The 26,285-nt window shown below is 37.9% G+C and overlaps 1 protein-coding gene across 2 annotated transcripts in view; it reads left to right on the top strand.

The window, feature by feature from the left end:
- The window catches only part of MED23 (mediator complex subunit 23), a 37,959-nt gene extending 13,313 nt beyond the window's left edge, over positions 1-24,646 (top strand). For both annotated transcript variants that reach the window (XM_042016537.1, XM_042016536.1), the window contains 19 exons: positions 3,481-3,681; positions 5,113-5,256; positions 6,719-6,864; positions 7,430-7,675; positions 7,853-7,995; positions 8,520-8,694; positions 10,411-10,574; positions 11,713-11,837; positions 12,322-12,527; positions 13,468-13,648; positions 15,162-15,332; positions 16,534-16,750; positions 17,583-17,819; positions 18,905-19,070; positions 20,011-20,083; positions 21,214-21,428; positions 21,958-22,078; positions 22,744-22,875; positions 23,531-24,646. In XM_042016537.1, coding sequence (XP_041872471.1) covers positions 3,481-3,681; positions 5,113-5,256; positions 6,719-6,864; positions 7,430-7,675; positions 7,853-7,995; positions 8,520-8,694; positions 10,411-10,574; positions 11,713-11,837; positions 12,322-12,527; positions 13,468-13,648; positions 15,162-15,332; positions 16,534-16,750; positions 17,583-17,819; positions 18,905-19,070; positions 20,011-20,083; positions 21,214-21,428; positions 21,958-22,078; positions 22,744-22,875; positions 23,531-23,704 — 3,237 coding nt within the window. In that variant the 3' untranslated portion in view covers positions 23,705-24,646. The remainder of the gene's footprint in view (positions 1-3,480; positions 3,682-5,112; positions 5,257-6,718; positions 6,865-7,429; positions 7,676-7,852; positions 7,996-8,519; positions 8,695-10,410; positions 10,575-11,712; positions 11,838-12,321; positions 12,528-13,467; positions 13,649-15,161; positions 15,333-16,533; positions 16,751-17,582; positions 17,820-18,904; positions 19,071-20,010; positions 20,084-21,213; positions 21,429-21,957; positions 22,079-22,743; positions 22,876-23,530) is intronic.
- Positions 24,647-26,285: the final 1,639 nt, after the last annotated feature.

Here is a 26,285-nt window from a genome sequence, read left to right as displayed (position 1 = left end):
TAGTTGTGTTCTCTGCTAGCTACAAATCAGGATAATTAGCATGGGGACACGGTTGTAAGCAGAATCATTAAGTGAAAGGAATGACATAATGCAATATTTAAAAATTTACTTTCCTTTCACGTTTTTTTTTTTAAATTTAGGTTGATGCTGGCATCTTACTATCCAATTTTACTGATGATAACATGGCAAAATACTTAGTTTAAGGGGTGTGATTATTTTTTATATGTTTCTGATTGTAAGGGTATGTGTTGAGAACACTCAAGTACATGTTTTTTGTTGAAACTTACTCCTTTTTTTAATGAGGGAAACTTGAGAATGGCTGCCAAACTTGGAAGAGATTATAGAATCAGGTATAATATAAACAATAAGCTTTGTGTCCTCTTAGCATACAGTTTTGGAAAATGGAAGTGTGGGAGTAGTTCTGTCATGTATTAACTACTTTAGGCATTTTGAATTGGACTTCTGGAGATGCCATTTACTCTTGTAGGGAACTTGGCATCTGTGGTTTGGTCTTCTGAGTCCATTTCTTAAGTGTAGATACTTACTAAATGTTGTTTGTTTAAAATACTCAAAAGCTATCACAGCCATCAGCCAGCCTTACTGACTCCTTAAAATATTTTTCTTTTAGGAAGCCCTTTTAATGCTAGCCATGCCCCTGCCCCACTCTTAGATACCCACCCTGTCTCAACACCCCAAAAAAAGAAGGAATTAAAAATTCAAACCCAAATAAGAACAGCAAGCCACCATCGAAGTGAAGCTCTGATCCACTCTAAAGAAATACCACTAGTCCATCAGAGGGCTGGTCTTGAGAAATTTTGGTTTCAAGTTGTCATGGAAGCGCTTTTTTCCCCCCTGTATTTCTTCATGGTTTAATAATGTTTTAAATGAAATTACGTATTTTCAGATCTTTAAATGTTATTTTTAGAACAAAATGGGGAAAATGTTAGTACAACCAAATTGTAAAAATTTGAATCATGTTTACTTTAGGGGAAAAGCATAGTTATTTTGAATGCTGTATTTTTTCATACATAATCCAGCGTTCAGAGGTTTTTTGTTGTTCATTTTTGTTTTACTTAAGCCATGCCAAAACATGAATTCCTGCTTAGTAGTGAGGGTAATCAGCTCTCACCTATAATTTTATTCATCTCAGTTTATACTGAGATTTTCTTTCACTTATGAGCAGTTAATAAAACAAGGACCCAATCCTGCAAATTCCTGTGCAGCACGGTATTTTATTTCCAAGAGTTCCAAAACTATAGATACAAAATCTGTGCAAAAATGTATATTCACTGAAAATACAGAAAAAAAAATTGACAGAAAATTAAATTAATGAAGATAGAATAGGATGTACTGCTATTTTTCTGATGGAAAATGGTTTTTAAAACAATAAAAGTTGGTTTTCAGTATAAAAGAATTCATTTTTTTCATTTCCTGGCTTCTAAAATTTTCCCAGTCATAGAATTATTCAGAATAGTGAAAATTCCTACTGGAAATTCTGGCTGTCTTTTTAACAGTAGTATTTTTCCTGTTGTATTCTTTGAATAACTTTCTAAATTAATATAGCCTAACCTGATTAGGCTTTAGGTTTACATTAATGCAGTGCTTAGCAAACTATTAAATTTCAAGCCCTGTACATAGTAGTTTTGCATGCTGGATTATAAACTAGTCTGTAGTGTTGTCTGTTGCACCCTGCTCTGCTTCATAATTAGTTGCTTTGGGAGGGGGAGAAAAACAAGCCACAAAAGACCCAAAGAGTTCTGAACTGATGGTGCCAATACTGCTCTCTGTAAACCTGTACCGTGGTTGGTCTGTGATAATGACGTTGCGTACTGGGAGAAAAGGTATCATCGGTGCTTCCTGTTTTAGCTAGAGGTTTGTGTTAAGCATGCTTCAAGAAAGCACAGCTGGAATTGTAGCTTTCTGCAGTTTTGAGCTCGCAAAGAGCATGCAACAGGGGATGCTGTTCACTGTATTTTGTCAACTTCGCCAATTCTGTATTCTATTTTTAATTGAAGAGAATCTCTTTTTTTTCATAGCAAAAGACTACCATCAATGAAGGTAGAACAAGCATCTCCTTTCAGCATCTCTCTTTACTTTTATTATATCTTTCTAGTAGCCTTTCTTTAGGCTGCCTGGCTAGTAAGTCAAAGAATTCATCTAAGGCATCCCTAAAATGTTTTATGAGTATTTGGGTGATCTTTTAAAACTTTTTTACATACACTTTTTTGCCTCTAGAAAGGGATAATGCATTTTCATGATGAGTGTTTGAGCAGCTCAGTTCCTTTTCTTTTGTATCATTAAAGTAATATTTTTTTCTTTAAGGCTGCATTATGTTACAGGCATCAGGCCAAATAAATAAATGAGTAAATGTGACCATTCCTGAGTATAGATTGCATCAAAACAAACAGGTTAGATTATTTCCAAAGTGCTAGCACTTTCTGAAATAAGTTAAATTCTCCATGGTTTTTTTTTTCCATAACAATAGTACATTATATGAGTGTAACAATACAAATGCAGGATAGTAATAAAAAGTTGTTGCACTGAAGAACTTGTAACATGTGACATTATACTTGGTAGTCTTGAACTGAAGATTTGTCATCTGAGTTCCAAATTACTGGTAGTGGACCTATTTTATATACATCTGTACTAACAGAATATATCTGAATATATAATGCATTCCTTATTTGCTCATTATTAAAAATCATCAGAGATGGTGTGTATTTTTAATTATTTCTGGGTTTGCATAGCTCAGTGTGAAGACTGTGGCAGTCTAACATTTGAGGAGCTCCTCACTCTGATGTGTGATTTCTGTTCTATTTACGGTATGTAGAACGTACCACTGATTAATTTTCAAGCCTTTTTGATGTTGTCTTGTAGCCTGTGGTGCTGTGTCAATAGGACAGCATCTAGTGATAGGAGCAATAACCAGATGTTAATTTTGCTGCTAGTTGTAGGCTGTAGGTGAACCCAAGTAAAAAGAGAGTAAAAAGAGAATAGTTATCAACTACCTTCATCATGTATTGGGATGTTTCCTCTGCATTTGGTGGTATAATTGATACATCTTTATGGTGTTGCCTACTTTTGAAATGGACTTAATGGTGAAAAGAAGGAATGAAAAAAAAATCCAGCAAAAAACCCAAAGAATGGGCTTTGTTTTCTGTGAATGCAAGATCAGAGGAATAACATTCTGCATGGATTTGTTATAAAACAGCAAAAAAAACCCCAGATGTTATCTGTGCATTGATGAGCTGTGTTCTGGAACTGAGTAGGGCATTATGGAATATATGATAAAATGTAAAAATCATTGTGACCTGTAACATAGTGCAGCTTTAATACACTGGCTTATCCTTAACTTAAGTTCAGACTTCATCTCATGCTTCCCAGCCTTCTGTCAAAATACTGTGCTGTAACTGCAACTGTGCAAGTTCTGGAGTTAATGGCAAGGCTTTTGGAATACTGTATCTGATCTCTGCCTTACAGCACAAGCAACGTTGCCCTGTGCTGGAGGACCAGCTGGTGGATCTTGTGGTGTATGCCATGGAACGGTCTGAGACTGAAGAGAAGTTTGATGATGGTGGAACCAGTCAGCTTCTGTGGCAGCATCTCTCCAGCCAGCTCATTTTCTTTGTGCTCTTTCAGTTTGCAAGTTTTCCTCATATGGTCCTGTCACTCCATCAAAAGGTAAATTGTTTGTATCACTCCCACACGGTAAGAGGGATTTAAAAAACAAACCCAGTATTTTTTAAGAAGTGTTGCTCATCCCTGCAAGAACTAGTTTATGTGAAAGAATTAATTAAATTTTTAATCACTGGTCTCTCTAGAAGTCAAATTCTCAAGTTATGGTTCTGTGAGCTAGGTGTGTTTTTAGTGTATTCAGTTACAGGATGTTGCACTATATTTGGATTCAAAGTGTGCTAATAACTAGAATAAAGAGGTAAACTGGCATAATTCAGAAGATCCAAGTACCGTGCTGTTGCATCCAGTTTACAAATGAGTTTTGAACAGAGTGAATGCCCTGTTCTGTTTGTGGACTAAAAAAACATGCCAGGCAAATGGATGTAGGAACTTGCTATTTGTCTAATCAATCTACTCAAAGCAATCAAAGGTAATTTGTCCAATCATAGTAATACTGGCAATCACAGTCCCAAGTTATTATTACTTCCTAGTAATAATTCCATTAAAACTGATACTAGTATTTGCCCTTTTCTCTGGTGCTCAGGGTTATAGTTCTAAGGGTGGTGATGCCAGTCCTCCGTAAGCGAAGCAAGGGGTTACAGTCAGTCAGCAACATCCTGAGCTCTTTGCTGAGAGCTGTATGCTGTTGATGGTTCTTTCTCCTCACTGTAGGATCAGCTTGTGGCTATTTAGGTGCAGTTTCTAATATGCCCAACACGCTACTCCGTCTTCATTTGTCCACAGTTCTGTGTTGCATAAAAATTTACTATGTATCTTGTGTTCTGCTTGTGATGGATTGTAGTTCTCTGCTCTCTTTGTTTTCCCTGAAATTAGTTTTACCAGGGCTGTATTTCTGTAATTACTGTTAATAAACCACTGAAACAATAGACATTATACAACACAATTGCACAATCAAGTATAAAACTACAGCAAGGAAGATAAGAGTAGAATATTAGTTATTAGAGAGTTGCTGTTACAGATAAAGAAGTTAATTAACAACAAAAAAAAAAAACCCAGGTGAGTCCAGATGAAGCAAACCCCAAGTTGTTCTGGCTCAGGGACTTCCTTGGTAGGAGTTTATAAAACCTGTGGCCTGATGGCAATGTGGTACTTCACTGCGGGCCTACAAGGTGGCAATTTAAGACCGATATTGAAGTGTTGCTAATTTTTCAAAGCAGTGAGCCTCAGGAGTTAACTGCATTTTAAATCTTACCATTAATTGTTGTGGCCCTCACAGAGTCTGTTTTTGTGTGTTGTAGCTAATGTACCTATTTCCCTTCCTTCTGGAAACACAATGTATGTTTCTGCCTAGGTCCTGCTATAAAATTCTCAGTGACCTCTGCTGGAACTGTTTTAGTCTGCCCTTCTGCTTTTATAAGAATCTTTGCAGTGATTTTTCTTCTGCATGCTGTATTTGTTACTGAGTGTTCTTGACAGTTGGCAGGCCGTGGTCTCATTAAGGGGAGAGACCACCTGATGTGGGTGCTACTCCAGTTCATCTCTGGCAGCATCCAGAAGAATGCACTGGCTGACTTCCTCCCAGTTATGAAGCTGTTTGACCTCCTGTATCCTGAGAAAGAAGTAAGTCTCTGATACTAAAAGTTTCATTTTTAATTCAACTTAGGACCTTCATATGTCAATATTATTATCATTCTTGAGTCACTCTTAGAGCAGTGTGCTGCATATTTGGAGGGAGATGTTTCATAAGTAAATGATTTTTTGAGGATTTCCTATCCGTGTAACCATGTTTGTTTTTAGGGGCAAGAAAGACTTGTGTTAACTCCTCTCTTTCTTGACTTCGGTTTGACTGAGGTTTGGAGGAGCTTGTTAAAGCACTGAGGAGACTGTAAAGGAATAATGTGTAATTCTATTGTTACATCTGGGCTGTAATAGAATAGTACTTTAAATCCATTCTGCAGGGGCAAATTGAATCACATTCATGCTTTGTACATTCCTCTAGAATCGAAGTTCCTGAGGAGGGGGCACTTACAGGAAGTTCTTAAGCTTTAATTCTGGCAGCACTGTCAGTGTCAGGTCCTGATTGCTTACTCTTTTCGTTGTGCTTTTTACTTGGGTGAATGGATGGTATAATACAAATGTGTGATGTATCAAACTCATATTTTTCCCCCTGCTGCATTAGTTTTGACCCACAGAAATTCTTCAGTAAAATTTGTATAAGGAGTTTTCAATTGCTTTTGTCAGCATCAAATATGGGAAGAGCAATAGGACTATTTACTTCAGCTGTAGTGATGGCTGTAAGTTACACTTACAGAAAGTCTGTGTTTGACTAGTGCTTTTTAAGTGCTACATTTTAAGTGCTTGTGAAACTTAGGATTCAGTTTCACAAGCACTTAAAATGTTATTTCTGGCTGTTGCTCTTAAGAGGATCTGTCTTGCTGTCCTGTTGGTTATGTATTGGTGCTGTCTCACTTGCGCTGTCAGTGGTGCTTGTGCAGCAGTAACTGTATCCAAGGGAAAGAAATGTGGATGTTGACAAAAGGAGAGAGCCAGAGTTCCTTTTTCAGTGGCAGTACTATAGCTGTCTGGCTCCAAAACTTTTTAATTTTAGGTTGTGTCTGCACCTTTTCCTGAGAAGTGTTTAATGTTTAAGGATTAACTGTGATGCTGAACAATTAGACATTTTAGAAAATACTGTTGAACCACTGAGTACCTGCTATGGAAGCACATACCACAACTGGCTTCTGAATGATTTGTGAGGTTGAGAGGAAAAGTATATGTTTTGTGACTATATATGTCTGGAAATTGTATACTCTTAAGCATGAATTTCCTTTTGCCAAGGTCTTAGACATTTTGTTTGGTTTGGGTGTTTTTCAGAATAATTACTGAGGTCCAGGTCTCTTCCATAGCTCTTGATTTAAAATTACAAACACTAATGAGGGTAGAATCTGTTCTTTAAAAATGTTCCTTATGGTGTAGCAAGTCAGAAAAAAGGAAAACCTGATCTTGTGAATACTGGCTATCTAAGTTGGCTTTCTGTACATTAATCCATGTGGTATGTCGCATTCATGTGTTCTTTCTTTAGTATATTCCTGTACCTGATATTAACAAACCCCAGTCAACTCATGCTTTTGCAATGACCTGCATTTGGATTCATCTGAACCGGAAGGCCCATAGTGACAACTCCAAGTTACAGATTCCCATTCCTCATTCTCTTAAACTTCACCATGAGTGAGTGTGGGGGTTTTGTTATGTTTTGATTTGTGTCTAGGCATAATGAAATAGGCAGTTCCAAGTCTGTATTCAGAATGTATTGTGTGATGGGATGCTGTATAAAGATTATCAACAGAGTGACTTCAAAGTCATTCAAAAAGACAGAGCTCAAACTCAAAATGTTTCATGAAATGCTGTTATCCAGCTAGTGGAAACTATATATTTTATCTCAGAATAATAAGTCTTTATTAGTGATAGAGAATCTGAAAGTAAATGGATGATTTTGTTTTGTTATGCTGTGGTTTGGAAAGTGTGGATAAGCAGTACATTGGGTTAAGTTTTTGTCAGGAAAGGTGATTTTTAAGTGTATTTCTTTTCCTGAGGTGTTTATCTAATGTAGAAAAGTCATAATACAGTGAAACTGTGGCATAAGAAGTAGTTGTTTTGATGTGGTGTAATTAATAACTTTTGATTTTTTCTACTATTTTCTAATCGATTTTTTGACTGAGATTGTTGTAGCTGTATTCCTGGAATGCATGTGTATTCTTCTTTCTGCTTAATGTTTAATCTTTTTGGCACACAGGTTTTTGCAACAGAGTTTAAGGAACAAAAGCTTACAGATGAATGACTACAAAATTGCCTTGTTGTGCAATGCTTACTCAACCAATTCAGAGTGTTTCACTTTGCCAATGGGTGTACTAGTAGAGACTATTTATGGAAATGGCAACATGAGGACACCTCTTCCAGGGACTAATTGCATGGCATCAGGGTCTATTACCCCATTGCCAATGAACCTCTTGGACTCACTCACAGTTCATGCCAAAATGAGGTACAGTATACACAGCTAGCTTTTCTTTTTTTTTTAACCTGTTAATCTGTGTGTAGCTAATTATCATCAGAAAGGCTTTCTGGACATGTCATTTATAGGTCTGTTCATTTACTTTAAAAATGTGTTAAATTTCAAGTCCACGTTTTTGATTGAAAAACACTTTCTCTCTTTCCTCAGTCTGATTCATAGCATAGCTACAAGGGTAATTAAACTGGCTCATGCAAAATCTAGTGTGGCCTTGGCTCCTGCTCTTGTGGAAACCTATAGTCGCCTGTTGGTTTATATGGAAATAGAATCCTTGGGCATCAAAGGCTTTATCAGTAAGAAAACCTCTTTTTTTTCCCCTTTCTTTCTGTTAAGCAGTATTTTCTTTTAATGGCAACTGGAGACTGTAGTAAAACTGAAAATGTAATGATGCAGCATATATAAATTATTTTAACATACAAGAAACTGTAGAAGTTGTCCTAGTGCTGCAGTAAATTCCAGACTAGTTGTGCTACTGTCCCTTTAGGCCATCACTTGTATGGCCAGGACCTTCCTGGTTGTGCTGCATTGTGCAAAAACATGCTTAATGGAAAAAGCATAATTTATGAGACACACAAGATACTTAATTGTTCTTGTTAAAATAATTTGCATGTCTGCTGTATATGTTCATTCAAAAGATTATTAAGCTCTGTACATTTACAGCATCTTCAGACAGCACTTGCACATATGCTCTTTGGAGGGAATACATTTTTCAAATCAAATGTCTGACTTGCTGCCTAATAAAACCAGTGTACTCTGTAGTTATATTTTAAGGTGTGATCAGCTGTAAAACTTACTTTACAAACTTCTTTTTCATAAGGTCAGCTCCTGCCAACAGTGTTCAAATCTCATGCATGGGGAATTTTGCATACTCTGCTAGAAATGTTTAGCTATCGGATGCATCACATCCAGCCTCATTACAGAGTCCAGCTCCTCAGCCATCTTCATTCCTTGGCTGCTGTGCCACAGACTAATCAGAACCAGCTTCATCTCTGGTGAGTGACATTTGCCATATTTGACCATAGTCTCAGATTCAGCTGCATGAGAACTGTTTAAATGATACTTCCCAGTCTTAGTTCTGTGGCTAACTTGTTTTGGGGTATCTCAGCAGGGCATGTTTCAGCAGTACAGTTGGATGTTAGCAGTAGTGCTCTTCAGAGTTGCATGAGGCAGTGTTTTGCACAGACATGACAGCAGTGTCATGAGTCAGCACACAGGATGTGCACCAGAACTATCATGTCCAGAAGTGCTTCTTGCATGGTAGATAAAGGGCAATGCCTGTAACTTGTAGTCAGTGCTTGGCTTGTCTGCCAGTGAGACTGTCCTTGCTTCTTTCTGTAGAGGATGCTTAATTCCATTACAAGAGTTAAGTTGGTCCCACTTAATTCTTATGTGAGGTTGCTTTTCAGTCAGATCAGAGAATTAATCTGGTTTACCCTGCAGCTGAAAAGGAGTTTGTGCAAAGCTGTGGTAACTGTACGTGAACCTGAGTGGAGTCCCTCATAGGGGGTGTGTCCTATCAGCCTAAAACAGTAGCTAATTTGAATACAGGAAAAGTGAAACAGCTCGTTAGAGAAAGTCTAGAAAGGTTATGCAGGTAATTCCAGGCAAAAGCTCTGAGTTTACCTTAGTGTTAACGAAGTTGAAGAGCATGAGATTCAGTTTGTATGTAGAATCTGGGGCTTGTCAAAAATTGGGGGAAATAGTGTCCTTTCACTCTTAGAGTACAATAAATCTTGTTGGGAGTATGTGAGACAGAGTAACTTCATTATTACCAGTTCATATAGAGAAAGTCTAATTATACACTAAATTCACAGATTTGTAGAATGGTTTGGGTTGGAAGGGACCTTAAAGGTCATCTAGTTCCAAGTCTTTTGCCATGGGCTGGGACACCTTCCACTGGACCAGGCTTCTCAATTTCTTAGTCCAAATTCAAATTGCCTAGTTGCTTATCCTGTACCAAGCATAAAGGAAACAAGTTAAGACAAGTTTCTCCTTAAATTCAAGGCCTTGCTCTCTTTATTGACCTCAATCTTGTTTTAGCATCGTAGTCTGTAAAATACAGATGTTAGTCACTTTTAATGAGCACTGCATGCAAGTAGAATAGAGTTAACGAAATTATGGCTTTGGCATTTCAAAGACACAATGTCATAAAAGTCTTTCCAATGACTTCAAACTGCCTGGTGTGAAAAGTGCTTCCAACTAAAGCACTGGAAATTAAAGTGCTTTTAATCAAAAGTTGTACTTCCTCAACTTCCTCATTTCTTTAATAAGGACAATTTACTGCTGTCTACTTGAAGATGGTAGTTAGCTTTGAAGATTTCTATGCATTATTCATGCCTTTTTATTTTGGTTTTGCATATATTTATTTATCTGTGTATCCTTCGTTAGATGAAGATGTGCAAAAAAGAACAATGGGGGGCTCTAAACTGAGAGACTTGAGGCTCTTTTTCAAGGTCTCTGCACTTGGAATTTTTGCTAAAGCTAGTCTTGAGTGCTTTATTTGAAAACAAGATACTGAAATAGTTGATAACAAATTTATTAAACAGTAGAAAAAGTGAACTTTTTCAAAAGGTTAAGAACATAGTCTTTAAAACAAATGTTTCTGTATTATTTGAAGCAGTAAATGGAGGAAAAAAATAGGTATTTTTGGAAACTTAGAAACATCAGCTTAAGCATTATTTGCTAACTGGACTGTTTACTTCTTTCAGTGTTGAGAGTACTGCTCTAAGGCTAATCACAGCTTTGGGCAGCTCAGAAGTCCAACCGCAGTTCACACGGTTCCTCAATGATCCCAAAACAGTTCTTTCAGCAGAATCAGAAGAGCTCAACAGGGCTTTGATCTTAACTCTGGCAAGGGCAACACATGTGACAGGTAATGGCAGTACATCCCAGTAAAAGCTGTAGTCAAACAGTTTCTCTAAAGTACTGTTCAAAAGAGTATTATGGAAATGACCTACTAATAAAACATATCCCATGCACTTCTGGTTTTGAAAAAAGTTTAATTTTAATTTCCAACTGCTTCTGTTTAGGCAAAAAGGTATTATTGAAGCAGTAGTGAAATGAGACATTCTTTAAAAATTTATGCTGAGGTACACTGTAGGGTTTGGAGTTTTTTAGTGTCTTATTTTGAGTTTCATTATTTTACATCTAAATGTTTGGATTGATTACTGATACATGCTATTTAAAAAAACAAACATGAAATATTCACAGCAACTGTGCTGCTCATGTGGAAGCCAGCCCCTGTACAGCTTGCATTTAAGAAAAAGTAGTCTGCATTTTGGGTTTCTTTTTTTGGGAAGAGAGAAGAGGAAGCTTTCAATGTGTCTTCTAATGTTCTAACAGTGTGCAGTTATGGGACATGGATCAAGTTTTTCTTAGCTTTGAGGGGGATGTTTTTTCTCTCCTTTTTTATGGTTTTAGTCTGCAGCCTCGCTGGAGTGTTTGAACAACTGATTCATAGAGACTGGTGGAGGTGATTTGAAAGGGAAAGGACTTCTTTGTGTTGGTTTCTTTTTTGTTTTTTTAGCCATTTCTCAACCTTTGATGAAATCAACCCAAGGATTGGGGGAATGAGGCTTCTGTTTAATATCTACAGCTTAATTGGGAGAGGTACTACTGAACAGCCTTTTTGAAGCTATTTTGAATATAAAATGGCATCTGGCGATTTCATCATCATTATCTTCCTCAGGATTTTTTTCTAAAAGTCTAATCAGTTAATTAGCAGAAGCTTGTTTTAGTGACATTACAGGAAATTAAATATAAAATGTTAAAATCCTGATTGCTTTATTTCTAGCTCAAAACTTACAAATAATTTCATTATTGTTAATAACATAAAAAAGGTAATATCCAGCTTCTTCTGTAGAGAAATAAAGTCAAAGAAAGGGGCTGTGAGAACTCAGACAAAAAGGAAACTATTGAACTAGAAAAGCCTGGATGCATATGATGACAAAAGGAATACCAATAAGAAATGGTTTTGTGTGAAATTCTAATACCATCAATCTGTTTTCTAGACTTTTTCACAGGCTCTGATTCAATTCAGGGAACTTGGTGCAAGGACATACTGCAGACTATCATGAGTTTCACTCCACATAACTGGGCATCACATACACTGAGCTGTTTTCCAGCTCCTCTGCAGGTAATAGTTTAAAACTGAAGATCTTAAAATTAGAAATACCGTGAATTTACTCTCTTAACAAGATCGTTTGCCTTTTGTGGGTTGGTGAGATTCTTCCCCTGTCTAGGGGAATTGATTTCAAGTCCCTAAAGAATGCAGCGTGATTATAACATTGCTATTTCTTTAGAAATGTGTCAGCTACATTCCCCTGGAGTATTCTAAGGCCAAGTGTGGTCAACTGATACTTCTCGTGAAAGGTCAATCAGATGGTTGAAAAATGAAAAAGTAAAAAGTTGGAAAAGCCATTTTTTCTTGTGGCAATTTGTCATGTGATTTTGTTAGTGACAAAACAGTCACTGTGGTATCACGGTGAAATAACAGCCCTCCTTAGGAGGTTGTATTGTACAAGAAAGTAGGAACACATACAATGCTAAGTCAGGCAAAACTTCCCTGTTCAAATGTTTTACTGTAGGCTCTCAGTCACAGCAAAGCCTCCTTTTTTCAGGTGTTCTTCAAGCAGAACAATGTGCCCCAGGAAAGCCGTTTTAACCTGAAGAAGAATGTAGAGGAAGAATACCGGAAGTGGAAGTCGATGACCAGTGAGAATGAAATAATCACACACTTCTCTGCGCAAGGTTCATCCCCACTTTTCCTTTGTCTCCTCTGGAAGATGTTGTTAGACACTGATCACATTAATCAAATTGGTTACAGGTGAGCTTAAAAATGTGCTAATTTAAAGTTATTACAGCAGCATTCTCGGTTCTGAGGATATAGGTCTTGTGGATTAACAGCTTGTTCTTTTAATTAATCCAAAGCATGCACAGCATGGAAAAAGAGAGTGAAGATAGGTAGTAGCCAGCATGCCATGATACTTGTGTAGGGTTTCAGATTGGTTCCACCATGCAGTGGTCCACAGTGCATGTTTTACCTGATGAGAAACAAGGATGTGAGGTGTTTGAATTAAGCAGTTTACTTGTAATAGCAGTGTTTCAGGCAATCTGAAAGAGTAAACAGAAAATCTGAAGCATTCATTTACTTAGCCTTTATGCATGAATAAAGGCCAAACATTTCTTTAAAAAACAAATGTTGGATTCAGATGAAAATTCATTACAGAAGTAGTAATCACCTGACTTTTAAGATTTGTTCCTAGTAGAAATAGCATTAGTTCCAGCTGTGAAAAATATATTTATTTCTTTTCAGTCCTTCCTAGGTCTGCTGAAACAGTATTTATGATAGCATGTGTTACTCTTGTGTGCAATGAGGAAATAGTTTATAATGCTATGGCTGTATTAAAGTGCATAGCATAGGAAATAAAAGTTGAGTTGCAGAAGGTTGTCCTCAGAGGTGTATAACTACAGTTACATAAGTAAAGCATGGGTTCTGGGCAGAATACTACAGATGAAATTGGTGAACTTGAAGCATTTCTCCTGATTAGTATTTGGACATAGGAATTCACTTGCTCCGAAGTTGGGTTTTTTGCTTTGCTTTGGCATTTCCTTCAGTTAATTTAATAAAAGGGAGGAAATTTTGTCCTTTTTTTTGTTTAAGACAGTTGTGTTAAAACCTGTTAAGTCATATCAAATAGACCAGTTATAAATGTATTAGGAACTGTAACAATTTCTTGTTGCCTTTTTTTTTTCTTCCCTGGTAGAGTGTTAGAAAGAATTGGGGCCAGAGCTCTGGTGGCACATGTCAGGACATTTGCAGATTTCTTGGTGTATGAATTCTCTACATCTGCAGGAGGACAGCAGCTCAATAAATGTATTGAGATTCTCAATGACATGGTGTGGAAATACAATATTGTAACACTGGATAGGTTAATCCTCTGTTTGGTAAGTATCACTTCAGAAGATAAGATGGCAGTTCATGCAGTCTGCTTTCTGACTCATTTTTTAGGAGCAATCTTTTTAAAATGGATTGTTCTTAAATAGTGACTATTTGCGAAGTCAATAATCGAGTAAAAGAAAGAGATTACTTCTTAAAGCAACATAAAATTCCAACTCTTACAGTTCTCTGAGTCTTCAGGGAAGCATTTCTTCGCTATTTAATGGCAACCATTGAGCTGGTATTATTAAATGTTGTGATTAGTGGTTTGGGTCTCTGACCTCAGAGCTGTGCAGTTGTTTAGGCTCCTCAGAGGGACCTGGACAGGCTGGATCAGTGGGCTGAGGCTGCTTGTCTGAAATTCAACAAGGCCAAGTGCCGGGTTCTGCACTTGAGTCACAACAGCGCCACGCAGTGCTACAGGCTGGCCACTTCTGGGCCCCTTACTACAAGACAGACATTGAGCATGGCCAGAGAAGGGCAGTGGAGCTGGTGAAGGGTCTGTGAGTAGCAGCTGAGGGAGGTGGGGTTGTTTAACCTGGAGAAAAGGAGGCTCAGGGGAGACCTTATCGCTCACTACAGCTACCTGAAAGGAGGGTGTAGCCAGGTGAGGGTCGGCCTCTTCTTCCGTAAGAAGTGACAGGCGATAGAACAAGAGGAAACAGCATCAAGTTGTGCTGGATTGGATACTAAGAAAAATATCTCCACTGAGAGAGTTGTCAAGTGTTGGGACAGGCTGCCCAGGGATGTGGTTGAGTTACCATCCCTGGAGGTATTTAAAAGATGTGTAGGTGCAGCGCTTCAGGACATGGTTTAGTGGCAGTGCTTAATTAATGGTTGGACTCAATGATCTTAAAGGTCTTTTCTACCCTAAATGATTCTATGGTTGTGCGATTCCTGCAGCCTTAGAAGGTAGAAGGGAAATGGTATGCTATGATTCAAGCATACGGAAAATCTTGTACCCATTACAGTATGGTTTCTTTGCTTAGAAATCAGCCTGTTTCATCATAATAGTAAGGCAGAAATGGCATTCTCTTGCTTTTCGTGTTATCCTATAAAATAAAGCAGTATTCACCTAGAGAGAACTACATTTGCATTCAACAGTTGTCCTTTATATATAATTTAAAATCTCATCTTAATGTAAAGCTGGTTGTTTGAATTCTAATTTGGTTTTCAGACTGAAGTTCAATCATGTCAGAGTGGCCAGAGGTTAAAAGCAATCTTAATTTCATTGTCACTAATTTATTATTTTCAATAAGACAACGTGACAGATAAAAGAGAGCTGGAATTTGTGGAGAAAGTGCTGTCACTGGGGATTTTGTAAGACCTTCTGCCCATGGAATAAAGAATGGGATAGGGATTGAATCTGCCTCTTTTTCATGTCTTCACTTGAAAAATAGAGTTGAAAGACCATATATTCATTGGGAATTTGTGTGCAGATGTAGCAAATTTGGCTGCCATGTTTTAGAGCAGACAGCAGTGTCAAGTGTGATTTCATGTATCTGATCTGTTTCGTTTAAGGCTATGCGTAGTCATGAAGGAAATGAAGCTCAAGTTTGTTACTTCATAATCCAATTACTCTTACTGAAGCCTAATGATTTCAGAAACAGAGTGAGTGATTTTGTGAAGGAGAATTCTCCCGAACACTGGCTGCAGAATGACTGGCATACAAAGCATATGAGTTACCACAAGGTATCACAGCTAATAACATTCTTTTATTGTAGTAATTTCTGTGGAATTGATACCAGCCATCATTTACAGGACAGATTTATCAATTTTTGGACTTGCCTAATAAGCTGTAATTTGTTTAGGCTAGTACGTAATAACTTTGAAATTATAATGCAGTAATATTCAAAGATAGAAGCAGCTTAAGAATTTGGTGGATGTCCATTCTTGCTCATCTAAATAAAATAATTTTAAAATCTTGGTTCTACTGAAATTCATTTAGAGCACAGTTTTTGTGTGTCAAGGAGAAGGTATTTCTTTCTGGTGTTTTATGACTATACCAACAGTTAAACCTACATTTTCTTCTAATTATTAAAACTTCTTCCATCTTCTGTGTGGCAAGAACATGATAGCCTGATATTTAAGAGAAGAGAATTGCTGAGATTTTAATGCTCCTGTAAGCATACTGGTATCTGCTGGCTAGAAAGGGATGTGCCAATGAGCTGTTCTGTCAAAAAATAAACACTGAGGTGGAACAGATACAAGCAAACTCTCATGTAGCTCAGTACATGCCATCTAGTTTGATCCAGGAGCTGTTTGGTCTATATTAGCCCTCTGACTTGGCTGTGCAGTGTTTTGACAGTGCCTAAAAGTGTAAGGGTAGCAGGGAAGCAAATTAGCCTGGAAATGCTCTGACATGGCTGCACAGTCACGAGACCCAGCCTGCCATATGGAAAGTTCAGTCACAGGTAAAACAAGCTCAACCCTCAGCAGTACCCATCTGTTATTTGAATACACTACAGTTCTTTCCCAGGGAATTATTTCATTCAATTATTTCTAGTGTTCCAATTCAGTATATGATGCAGAAACTTCCAGTAGTGCTGATTTCCCCTAGGTTTTCTCTTCAAGTACATGACAAAGGACACTTCAGTGCTGGCTGCTTTCAGCTTTGCTTTGGGGTTCTTAATGTTCTGCTATGCCCATTTTGAGTGGCGGTGAAACTTTGTTCTGGGGGTTTCTTTAAGATGTTATCTACTATTCTAATATAGCCAGTTTAAGTCAGAGTTCAATTTTCTTCAGTAAGCTCTACAGTGAAATCATCTCACTGAATTCAAATGTGATAAAGAGGGTTATGAAGTGTCTTTTTAAAGCAATGTAGATGCTGAATGTTTAACCCATTGCTTATAAAGAAAGAGATTTTGATTTTGTTGGATTTCTTTCCCTCCAGAAATACCCTGAAAAGCTGTATTTTGAAGGCTTGGCAGAGCAAGTGAATCCCCCAGTTCAGATCCAGCCCCAGTACTTACCAATTTATTTTGGAAATGTATGCCTGCGCTTTCTGCCAGTGTTTGACATTGTAATTCATAGATTTCTGGAATTGCTTCCAGTGTCCAAATCACTAGAAACTTTATTGGATCATCTGGGAGGTTTATACAAATTCCACGGTAAGTTAACCGTGAATACAGACGGATGTATTCCTGTTGTGATCATTCTGTCCTCTTCACCTCTTTCATTCATAATGTTCATGTCTTAGCACAGCAGTGCTTTATTCCTTTCCTATTCTCTAAGCCCCGTGTACATTTACACAGAGAAGTGCATTTCCTGTTTAGTGAATTTCAGCTTACTAACAGTGAACTTGCTTTTATTCGGCTATCTCTTGTTAATTCATGCTTCGTTCACACTTTTCACTTCCATTCCCTTCTAGTAGTAAATACTTGGACCCCTGTGTCCTAACAAACTTTCTGTTACCAAGATTGAAACAATTGAAAAGCTGTTCCTCTCTCTATCCTTACTTAAGATTCAAATAGTTTGACCTGATACTTGAATACTTTTAGAAATGCACTTTTATAATAATTTTTTTTAAATGGGTGTCATTGCTGTGTTATGCTCAGACAATTTACAGTAATCTTTTTTACTGTAACTTCGTACCTGGATTCTTCTTACTTAATACCTTCTATATGAAGAGATGATTTAGTCAGTTTACTTACAAATATATTAATATTATCATTAAGGTGTGAACTGTTAGTAATACTGACCTTCCTTGTTCCACTTCTTTTGTTCTGCATACGCACTAAAGTATGTACAAGACAAAGGAAAATCAGTTTTGTAGAGTACATTGAAGTAAAGAACATGAATCAATTCCATAAGTGCTGTTTTTAAATACATGCAACTTAGTCTTGCAGAGCTCTTGATTTCAGTTTTGTTTCCTACCAAAAACATAGACGTGATGCTGGAAGTTATTTCTGGGTTTTGTTGTTTTCCTTTCCTCCTTGGCAGACCGACCAGTGACCTACCTGTACAACACTCTTCACTATTACGAGGGGCATCTCAGAGAGCGCACAAACCTCAAGAGAAAACTCGTTCATGCCATAATTGGCTCTCTCAAAGATAATCGTCCACTCGGCTGGTGTCTGAGTGATACTTACCTCAAATGTGCCATGAATCCCCGAGAAGAGAACCCATGGGTTCCTGATGATGCTTACTATTGCAAGCTCATTGGAAGACTGGTAGACAATATCCTTGTAAAAGTTTGCTTAAGTAAGCTGTGACAATGTCTTACAGCTTCATTTCATCAAAATATGAAGTTCAATTTCTTTATTATTCTAGAGAGGGGCTGTGCTGCCCGAGTAGATGCCTTAAAAGATATGGTGAAAATGAAATTCAGCTGTATAAATATTTCGCTGTAGAAGCATCACTTAGAAATACAGTTACTCGTGTTTATGCTTTCTGAATTGGATTCTGATCACCCAAAAAAATAAGCTTGATGCAAAGTGTGAGTATTTAAAAATTTTTTCGAAAATGAGATTACTGTTCTGTAATGGCAACCATTAAGCATTACTGAGAATAATATTGGGAGCAGTGCCACATTTAAGATGTGGGAATAGCTGGCAAACTAGAGAATAGGAATCTCCTTGGATTTTGGCTTCTTTCTGAAGCAGCTTTACACGAGTAGACCAATTTTCAGGATGTTAAAAGTTCTTCCACTCCTTTTCCTGAACTTCCCTTTGTTTAATGTGTAACTTGAAAGAAGTTTATTGGGTGTGAAATATAAAATTATATAAGCCCCTGCTTTTATGCAAATGTTAACTCTGGAGACCTTTTCTGTATGTATTTCAAATAAGTTAGTCTTGTTTGGGAAAATGAAATATTTTCAGAGACTAAGCAGGTGTTCCTTTTGCATAAACTGTCACCCTAGAAGTCTGCTAGAAGATCTTACAGAGAGGCAAATTAATGGTTTCTGAATATACAAGTAGAAAATTCCTGTTATTTATATTTTCTCATCTTGGAAGCAGACAGTGAATGAGATGGTTGGTGTTGTTTTTTCCACCTCCTAATCAGGGAAGTTTATCCTTTGCATGGTCTTGTGTGTGTAATACATTTATAGCTATGTATTCCCACAGTCCTTCAATGACTGAGTGTCAGCATCTTATATTCATACTTTTTTTTCATGTCTTTTTTTTATGAAATGTGGTTGTTCTACTTGTTTTCAATACCTTTCAATTCAATTTAGTATGTGGTTTATGCATCCGTTTTCAATCACTGTGCTGCTTATACTTGTCTGTGTTGGGGCAGCTTTTTTTTCCCTTAACCATTGCCACCTATGGCAGGCAAATCACCTGGTCCATTTCCAAATTGTGACTGGAGGTTCAATGAGTTTCCTAACCCAGCTGCCCATGCCCTGCATGTTACCTGTGTTGAGCTCATGGCTCTGGCTGTTCCAGGGAAGGAGGTGGGCAATGCTCTGCTGAATGTTGTGCTGAAAAGGTATGTTGGCTTTCTGAAATGTTTTTTTGCAATATATCATACATAATTAAGAGATTGCTAAAGTAGTCTGTGATACTAATTTTCTAATTTTTAAAAAAATTAAAATATATATAGGTAATGTTTTATATATAAGGTATTTTTGGATGACAAGGTGACAGGGATCAAGCAGAGAAATCACGTTGGACTACTGTGGTGTAGTGGATTGTGTGCTTCAGGAACGGTCAACTTGGCATAATGCCCATAAAAGTTAGAGGGAAGATCTCACACAGGCAAAGATCTTATCTTTTGGGTTCAGCAAGAAAGCCTGGAGAAAGCCTGTTGTTCTTTGAGGCGTGCTGAGAGAAGGACATCTCATCAGTTGATGTCACAGCATCTTTGAGTGCCAAGAAAGGGATAGGAGTCATTGGCAGGACTGAATCTTCCCCATGCTGATGCAGATCAGAGGTACTTTGAAACAGTGGTGTGCCAAGGGTGACCTTTTGTCACGATGCGTTAAATTTGACCTATACCACTGAAAAAAACTGCAGTGGGAGACAGGACCTGGTATTCCTGTAGCCGTTCACTGAGCAATGACAAACTGGAATTACTCAGTTTTAGCCTCCTTCAGCTTAGTAATACATTATTGTTAGCTCTGTTAGGGGAATATGCAGGGAAGGGGTCAATAAAGGGACAAACAACCCTTAAGCACGAAAGCTTAAGGAAAAAAGTTTGAAGCCTTTGAAGAATACCTGCTACTAATGCAGAACACGCCCGAATAAAGTTTTGCATGCAACATCCCAGTAGCATTTATACAATCTTTTGGCTCTTCTAAATACCTGTATGTGTTTTTGTAGTTCTCTCAATGTTCTTGCCCTAAGTACACCTGGTCTGTAGATGCACAAGAAGCACAAATTGCAGTTGTGTATTTCAGAGCCTTAGTTTTCTTTTTCTTTGTCTCTAGTCAGCCCCTGGTGCCAAGAGAGAACATCACAGCTTGGATGAATGCGATTGGACTGATTATCACAGCCTTACCAGTGAGTCAATATGTTGTATTTTAAAATACAAAACTTAATCTTCCATGAAAGATTTATCATCTTTCTAGTGTACATTGTAAAAACTTAGAGCCAACATCTGTAGATTCCACAGCAAGCTATTCAGAAGGCTGTGTGCATGTTTGAGAAAAATCTACTCCTCCAGCATGGAAAAATTGACCATGTGTTTTGTTTTTCTATTATGTTTTGAGGCTAGGATGAAAAGAAGTAAATCACTCCTGTTTAAACATATAGTTAAATGCCATGTGTGTAGTACTGAGAACTGGAGCTATGTAATAGGAAGATCTATAAAGGTTCTCATGCAAAGTTTTTTTTTTGATTAATGCTTGCACTTTTACATCCTATAGTTCTTAAACCATGTAAATGACATGTGGCTAAGATTGCAAAAGGAAATGTGTGCAGTACTGCAGCTTGTGTATCAGTAGAAACTTTGATTTTCTGAATATCATGACTCTTGGTACCTGACAAAGACTGCCTGAGTAATTTTGATTTTGCCATGTTGCTTATATGTGTCACAGCTGTCTTTCCTTTGTGACCTCTCTTCTCCAATAAAATGGTTCCTCTTCTTGGAGGGAAGACAACATGGATTTAATCCTCATTATTTTTATAATGGTTCTTATTCTTCATGTTCTCCCTCCTTGCATCTTCATGTATATTCTTTGCCTTTTGTACCTTTTTTTATTTCCTGTTTCCATCTTGGTTTTTTTGTCTGTTTGTGCCTGCACTTGGAAGACTAGAAAATTCTCAGACCTCTTCCACTAAGGCTTTTTGCCTTGTCTTTGCTTCTTTTAGAAACCTTTATATTAGGTGATTAAATAATTAAATTTGTGAGATATGTCTTGATAATGCCACACCCTTGAGTGTGCCATACCCACTAACATGGATGCTTTCTGTGTCGCGCGTCTTAAATTTTCATCTTCATCAGACATGGTTATAAACTACCATGTCATTTATAACAGTTTTATATATACCTATGTATATATTTTTATATACACATTTTAGAAATGCAATAGTAGTAGAAGGAGCTGAGGAAGCATTGTCTTAGGTGATGTTCTTTTTATAAACAATTCTGACTTTTTGGGGTTTTGTTCGTTTGTTTTCTTTTCCCCCAGGAGCCATACTGGATTGTTCTCCATGATTGCATTGTGAATGTCATCAACAGTCCCAGCTTGACATCAGAGACAGAGTGGGTTGGTTACCCATTCCAGCTATTTGACTTCACAGCATGTCACCAGTCTTACTCCGAGATGAGTTGTAGCTACACTTTGGCTTTGGCACATGCAGTCTGGCATCATTCCAGCATTGGACAGCTTTCTCTCATTCCTAAGTAGGTGTAATGATACTTGATAATGTAATTTGTCTTTTAAATTCCATACATACTGTAGATAACAAAGCTCCGCCTATAGCACTTATACCAGCAAATAAGTATGTACAGGGGAGCTCCAAAATTTGCCAGATGGATCACAAGGTTTTTTCCAGCTCCCTTGTCCACTGACATAACTCTTGTTGTCTGTGGGCTTTAGGGCTGTCACGTGGTGAGACTGCCTTTAATAATCCTTTTTTAATCTTGATTAGCTTTTATGCTTTTATAAATTTGAATTTTTCTTAAAGCATGGACTGTAGCATGTTCCTAAAGCATCAAGTGTAACAGTAAATATTATTCTAAATTCTAGAGCTGCCCTGAAATAATATTTGAAATAGTTCATATTTGCAGAGGCACGCTGTTTTTTTAAAATAAAGGTCTGAATCTGTGAGAGAGAATGTGATGTTTTGGCTAAAGCTTGGTACAGGTGAAAGAAATGAAAAACCCCTAATAACCAAACAGTTGATGTAGTAAATGTCTTGACATACTGCAGGTTTCTCACAGAAGCGTTGATACCCATAGTGAAAACAGAGTTCCAGTTGCTCTATGTTTACCACCTTGTGGGCCCTTTCCTGCAACGGTTCCAGCAGGAGAGGACACGGTGCATGATAGAGGTAAAGTCTGCTTTATACTGTATAGATTATTTTACCTTTGCAATTATCTTATGAAGCAGAAAGGGATAGAAATCTTTAATAAATATTCAGAATTAAATTCTATACAAATTAAGCAGTAATTGCAAGGATCTGAATTGCTGAGTGGGTATTCAGTTTACCCCATTAACTGAAATCTTGTTGGATAAAACACCTAGTACACTTTTTTTAAGCAAGAAAAGAAATAAAACCCCAGAAATATCAAGCAATAGATGCGTTCTTTGGCTCTTAAACTACTTGCAAAATATACATCAAACTTACTGCCTGGAAGGGAGTATGCAAGAGGTGAATTGTGAGGATGGAGAATATAAGCTGTTTCTTACATGCATGTCAGCTGATAAGAGTAGGGGAGGAAAAAAGAGATGGAGCTGGCCAGTAGGCAGATGAGCTGAAAAATGTCAGATAGTACAGACCCTGCTACAAAGAAGAGCTTAACTTGGGAATCATTTAGTTCAGCATAATGGAATGACTTAGATGTGTCCATTTGTCCCTGTAAGAAAGCAAATTGTTAGAAATCACAGCTACTTAAAAAGCAGTACATATTTATTATATTATTTAACAGTATTTCTAATCTAAAGCATTTTAAAACCTGTTTTCATTTGGGCTGCTCTTTGTGTCCATGGAAACAGATTGGAGTGGCATTTTATGAAATGCTCCTGAATGCAGACCGGTACAGCTCCCACCTGAACTACATGGATCCCATATGTGATTTCTTGTATCATATGAAATATATGTTTACAGGTGACAGTGTGAAAGACCAAGTAAGTAAACATTAGATATTGATACTTCAGTTTTTCTTCCCATATAGTAATTTAATCTTTTTGTGAACCATTTTTCATAAGTAGCAGTACAACAGATTGGCTAACAGTTGATTAGTCCCTATATACAAATTAGGAAGTTGGTGCACTTCTACACATTTAAAAGCTTCAGATGGAGTAGTCTAGGTATCTCAGATTGCAAGATTAATTTATGTAGTCTAAAATTTAAGATACAGCTTCAGGGTGCTTTAAATACTATTATTAGAGCTATCACTAGAAATAAAGCTATTGAATGTTTCATAACAGTCTGTTTCTCTAAAGTTTTACTTATTTTCTGATTCATTAGTGTAACTTGACCTGTGACAAAAGGAAGATTTCATTCATGTTCAATGAAAAATTATTCACCCAATTTATCTCTCGTTTATAACAGTATGCGCTTTAAAAAGTGTCAGTTGTGTGACCTGTTTTACAAAGCTTTGGTGCACAACTCTTACAACAGGGACAGTTTTTTTAAGATTGGTTATCAGAAGAGGTCCAAAAGTCAGTATTTTTAATAAAAATTTTTCCATTCATTGTTGTGCTAATGTGATGTTTGTGAACAGTCTGTAAAAATACTCCTGTTCTTTACTGAATGCATTTTTTTCTTTTTTTAAAACAGGTTGAGAAGATAATTTGTAATCTAAGGCCAGCTTTGAAACTTCGGCTGCGCTTTATAACACACATCAGCAAAATGGAGCCGGCTGCTGTTTCTCAGCAGCCCCTCAGCAATGGGTCCCCAGCACAGCAGCCCAGCCAAGTGCCCGTCAACGTGGCTTTGCCAGTAACCCAGTGAAATGAAGTGCTGGGCTGACCTTGGTGTGAAGGCTTCCTCGTGTTACTGACCAAGGTGAAGCAGCATCTGATCTGAAATCTGGGATGCTTTATAAAAGGGCAGAGAACCACGTACAGACTTCTGCTTTGATTTGTTTTGCATCATGAAGCTGCCCAGCTCTGTGCATGCCGGTCGTCTTAGCTATTTGTACTAGACACTAGATGAGGGATATGTTGCCTTTCTCTGAAAGCACTGAGTAAAGGTCCTCTGCAAGCAAATACGTGGATTTCTGAAGAGTGTACCATATTCTGCTCCCTATCCTGGGTTGAGTCATCTGGATTTTTCCTTTTTTCTGCCTGTGGTATGAAAGGACTCTCAGTGTGTGTGTAAAATGGCCTCTTAAAATTTGGGTTTGCCTTATGAAAAATTTATATTTTTTCATCCAACAGAAGAACTTAAATTCTTTTTGTCTTTTGGGCAGACAGTTTAAGCCCTTATACAGAAATGCTCCTACACAGAGAGATTGCATCAATTTTATTGAGTTAATTATGACATCTTTCCAAAGACTAAGAATGAACCTTTGAAAATATTTGTAAATTTTGTGTGTACAGATTTCATTAAACACACCTCAATGGGTTTGATGTTGTGTCAGTTACTAGACTGCTGGATTACACTCTGGAGGCTGTCTCCAGTGAATCTGTTGGAAGTCTGCATATTCTCTTCAAGCTGTGCTGGTTCATGTTTGATCTTTCCCACTTGGGAAGTGATGTAGTTTTTATTAAGTCAATCACACGAATTTTAGTGATCTTACTATATTTTGGATTTGTATAATATTCTGCCTCAAGGTTTATGTACTAGTTCAGCAGGTTTTGATAAGAGAATTGAAAGGCTCAATGTTTTGTAAATACTCATCTTTTTGGACAATTTTTTCATTAAAAAACCCCCACACTTTAAGAAACTGCATTAGTATTTTTAAGTTGTTTTTTTTTCCATAACCATTACTTCTAAAAATAAGGATTGACCATAGCAAGGATACTTCCATGTCCCAAGTTTTCTATCAGCCTTACATTAATGACAGTTTTAACATGTTACAGATAGAGTACAGATTAGTAAACTCAGGTCTGATTTATATATCTCTAAAAATTTAGCAGTTATGGAAAGAAGTTGCTGGCTCAGTGGGTGGAAGTTCTTTAGGCTGCTTTTTTGCTGTTCTTGTACTGGGATCCTAAATTCTGCCAAGTGTAATCTGAGTAACAGAACTGTGAGTGCTCTTTGATGAACTTGTAGTCTGACAGAAAACCCCATTTGTCTATTTATGCTGGTAGCCGGTCACAGGTGGTGTTCCCCAGGGCTCAGTGCTGGGGCCAGTCCTGCTTAATGTCTGTGTCAGTCATCTGGACAAAGGGATTGAGGCCACCCTCAGTCAGGTCACAGATCACAGGGGGGAGGCCACACTCATTCAAGGGGAAGTGTTTACCTTCTGGAGGGCAGGAAGGCTCTGCAGGGGGATCTGGACAGGCTGGATCCATGGTCTGAAGCCAACTGTATGAGGTTTAGGAGGGCCAGGTGCCACGTCCTGCACTTGGGTCACAACAACCCCTGGCAGTGCTGGGGGCAGAGGGGCTGGAAAGCTGCTCTGCTGAAAAGAACCTGGGGATGCTGGTGACAACAGCTGAACATGACCCATCAGTGTGGCCAAGGAGGCCAATGGCATGCTGGCCTGGATCAGGAATAGTATGGCCTGCAGGACTTGGTGGGATAGTATGGGATACTACTGTGCCAGCAGTACTCAGCACTGGTGAGACCACACCTCAAACCCTGTGTTTGGTTCTTGGCCCCTCACTACCTGACAGAGATTGAGGTGCTGGAGCATGTCCAGAGAAGAGCAACAGAGTTGGGGAAAGGTCTGGAGTCTTACAAAGAGCAGCTGAGGGAGCTGGGGTTGTTAACTTGCACAAGAGGAGGCTCAGGGGAGACCTCATTGCTCTGTACAACTGCCTGAAAGGAGGTAGCGTGGTGGGGGTCAGTCTTTTCTCCCAAGTAACAAGTGACAGGACAAGAGGAGATGGCCTGAAGTTGTAGCAGGAGAGGTTTAGATTTGGTATCAGGAAAAATTCCTTTGCTGGAGAGTAGTTCATGCATTGAAATACACTGCTCAAGTAGAATCACCATCACTGAAGTGTTCAATAAGCATATGGATGTGGCACTTGGGGATGTGATTTAATGGTGAACACAGGGGTGCTTAGTCAAAGGTTGGACTTGATGATCTTAAAGATCTTTTCACCCCTTAGTAATTTTATGATTCTGTGTTTTTAAACATCTTGTATTCCATTCCAGAGTCAAGTCACTCTAGTGCCACTGGGCTTGGTTTTGATAACAAGACAAACAATAGTGGGTCAAATAGTTGGTCTCCAAAAATCCAGTGAACTGTTCTGAACAGGCCTTCCCATAGGCTTTCTGGGAAGACCCAAGAAGCAAAATTCTGGTTGTGGGTTTGCAGACTTTTGTTGGCAGTGAGACTTCTCTTCCTAAGCACTTCTGGAGCACATAAATAGGAAAGCCTGTAAAAAGAGTGTGTTTTGTGGCTGTTCTGCCTGCGTGT

The sequence above is a fragment of the Corvus kubaryi genome, unplaced genomic scaffold, assembly GCF_017639235.1.
Source record: "Corvus kubaryi isolate FWS band 111438036 unplaced genomic scaffold, C.kubaryi_AGA036_p1.0 split3-73, whole genome shotgun sequence".
Taxonomy (NCBI): Eukaryota; Metazoa; Chordata; class Aves; order Passeriformes; family Corvidae; genus Corvus; species Corvus kubaryi.
This window is presented reverse-complemented; position numbering and strand designations above follow the sequence as displayed.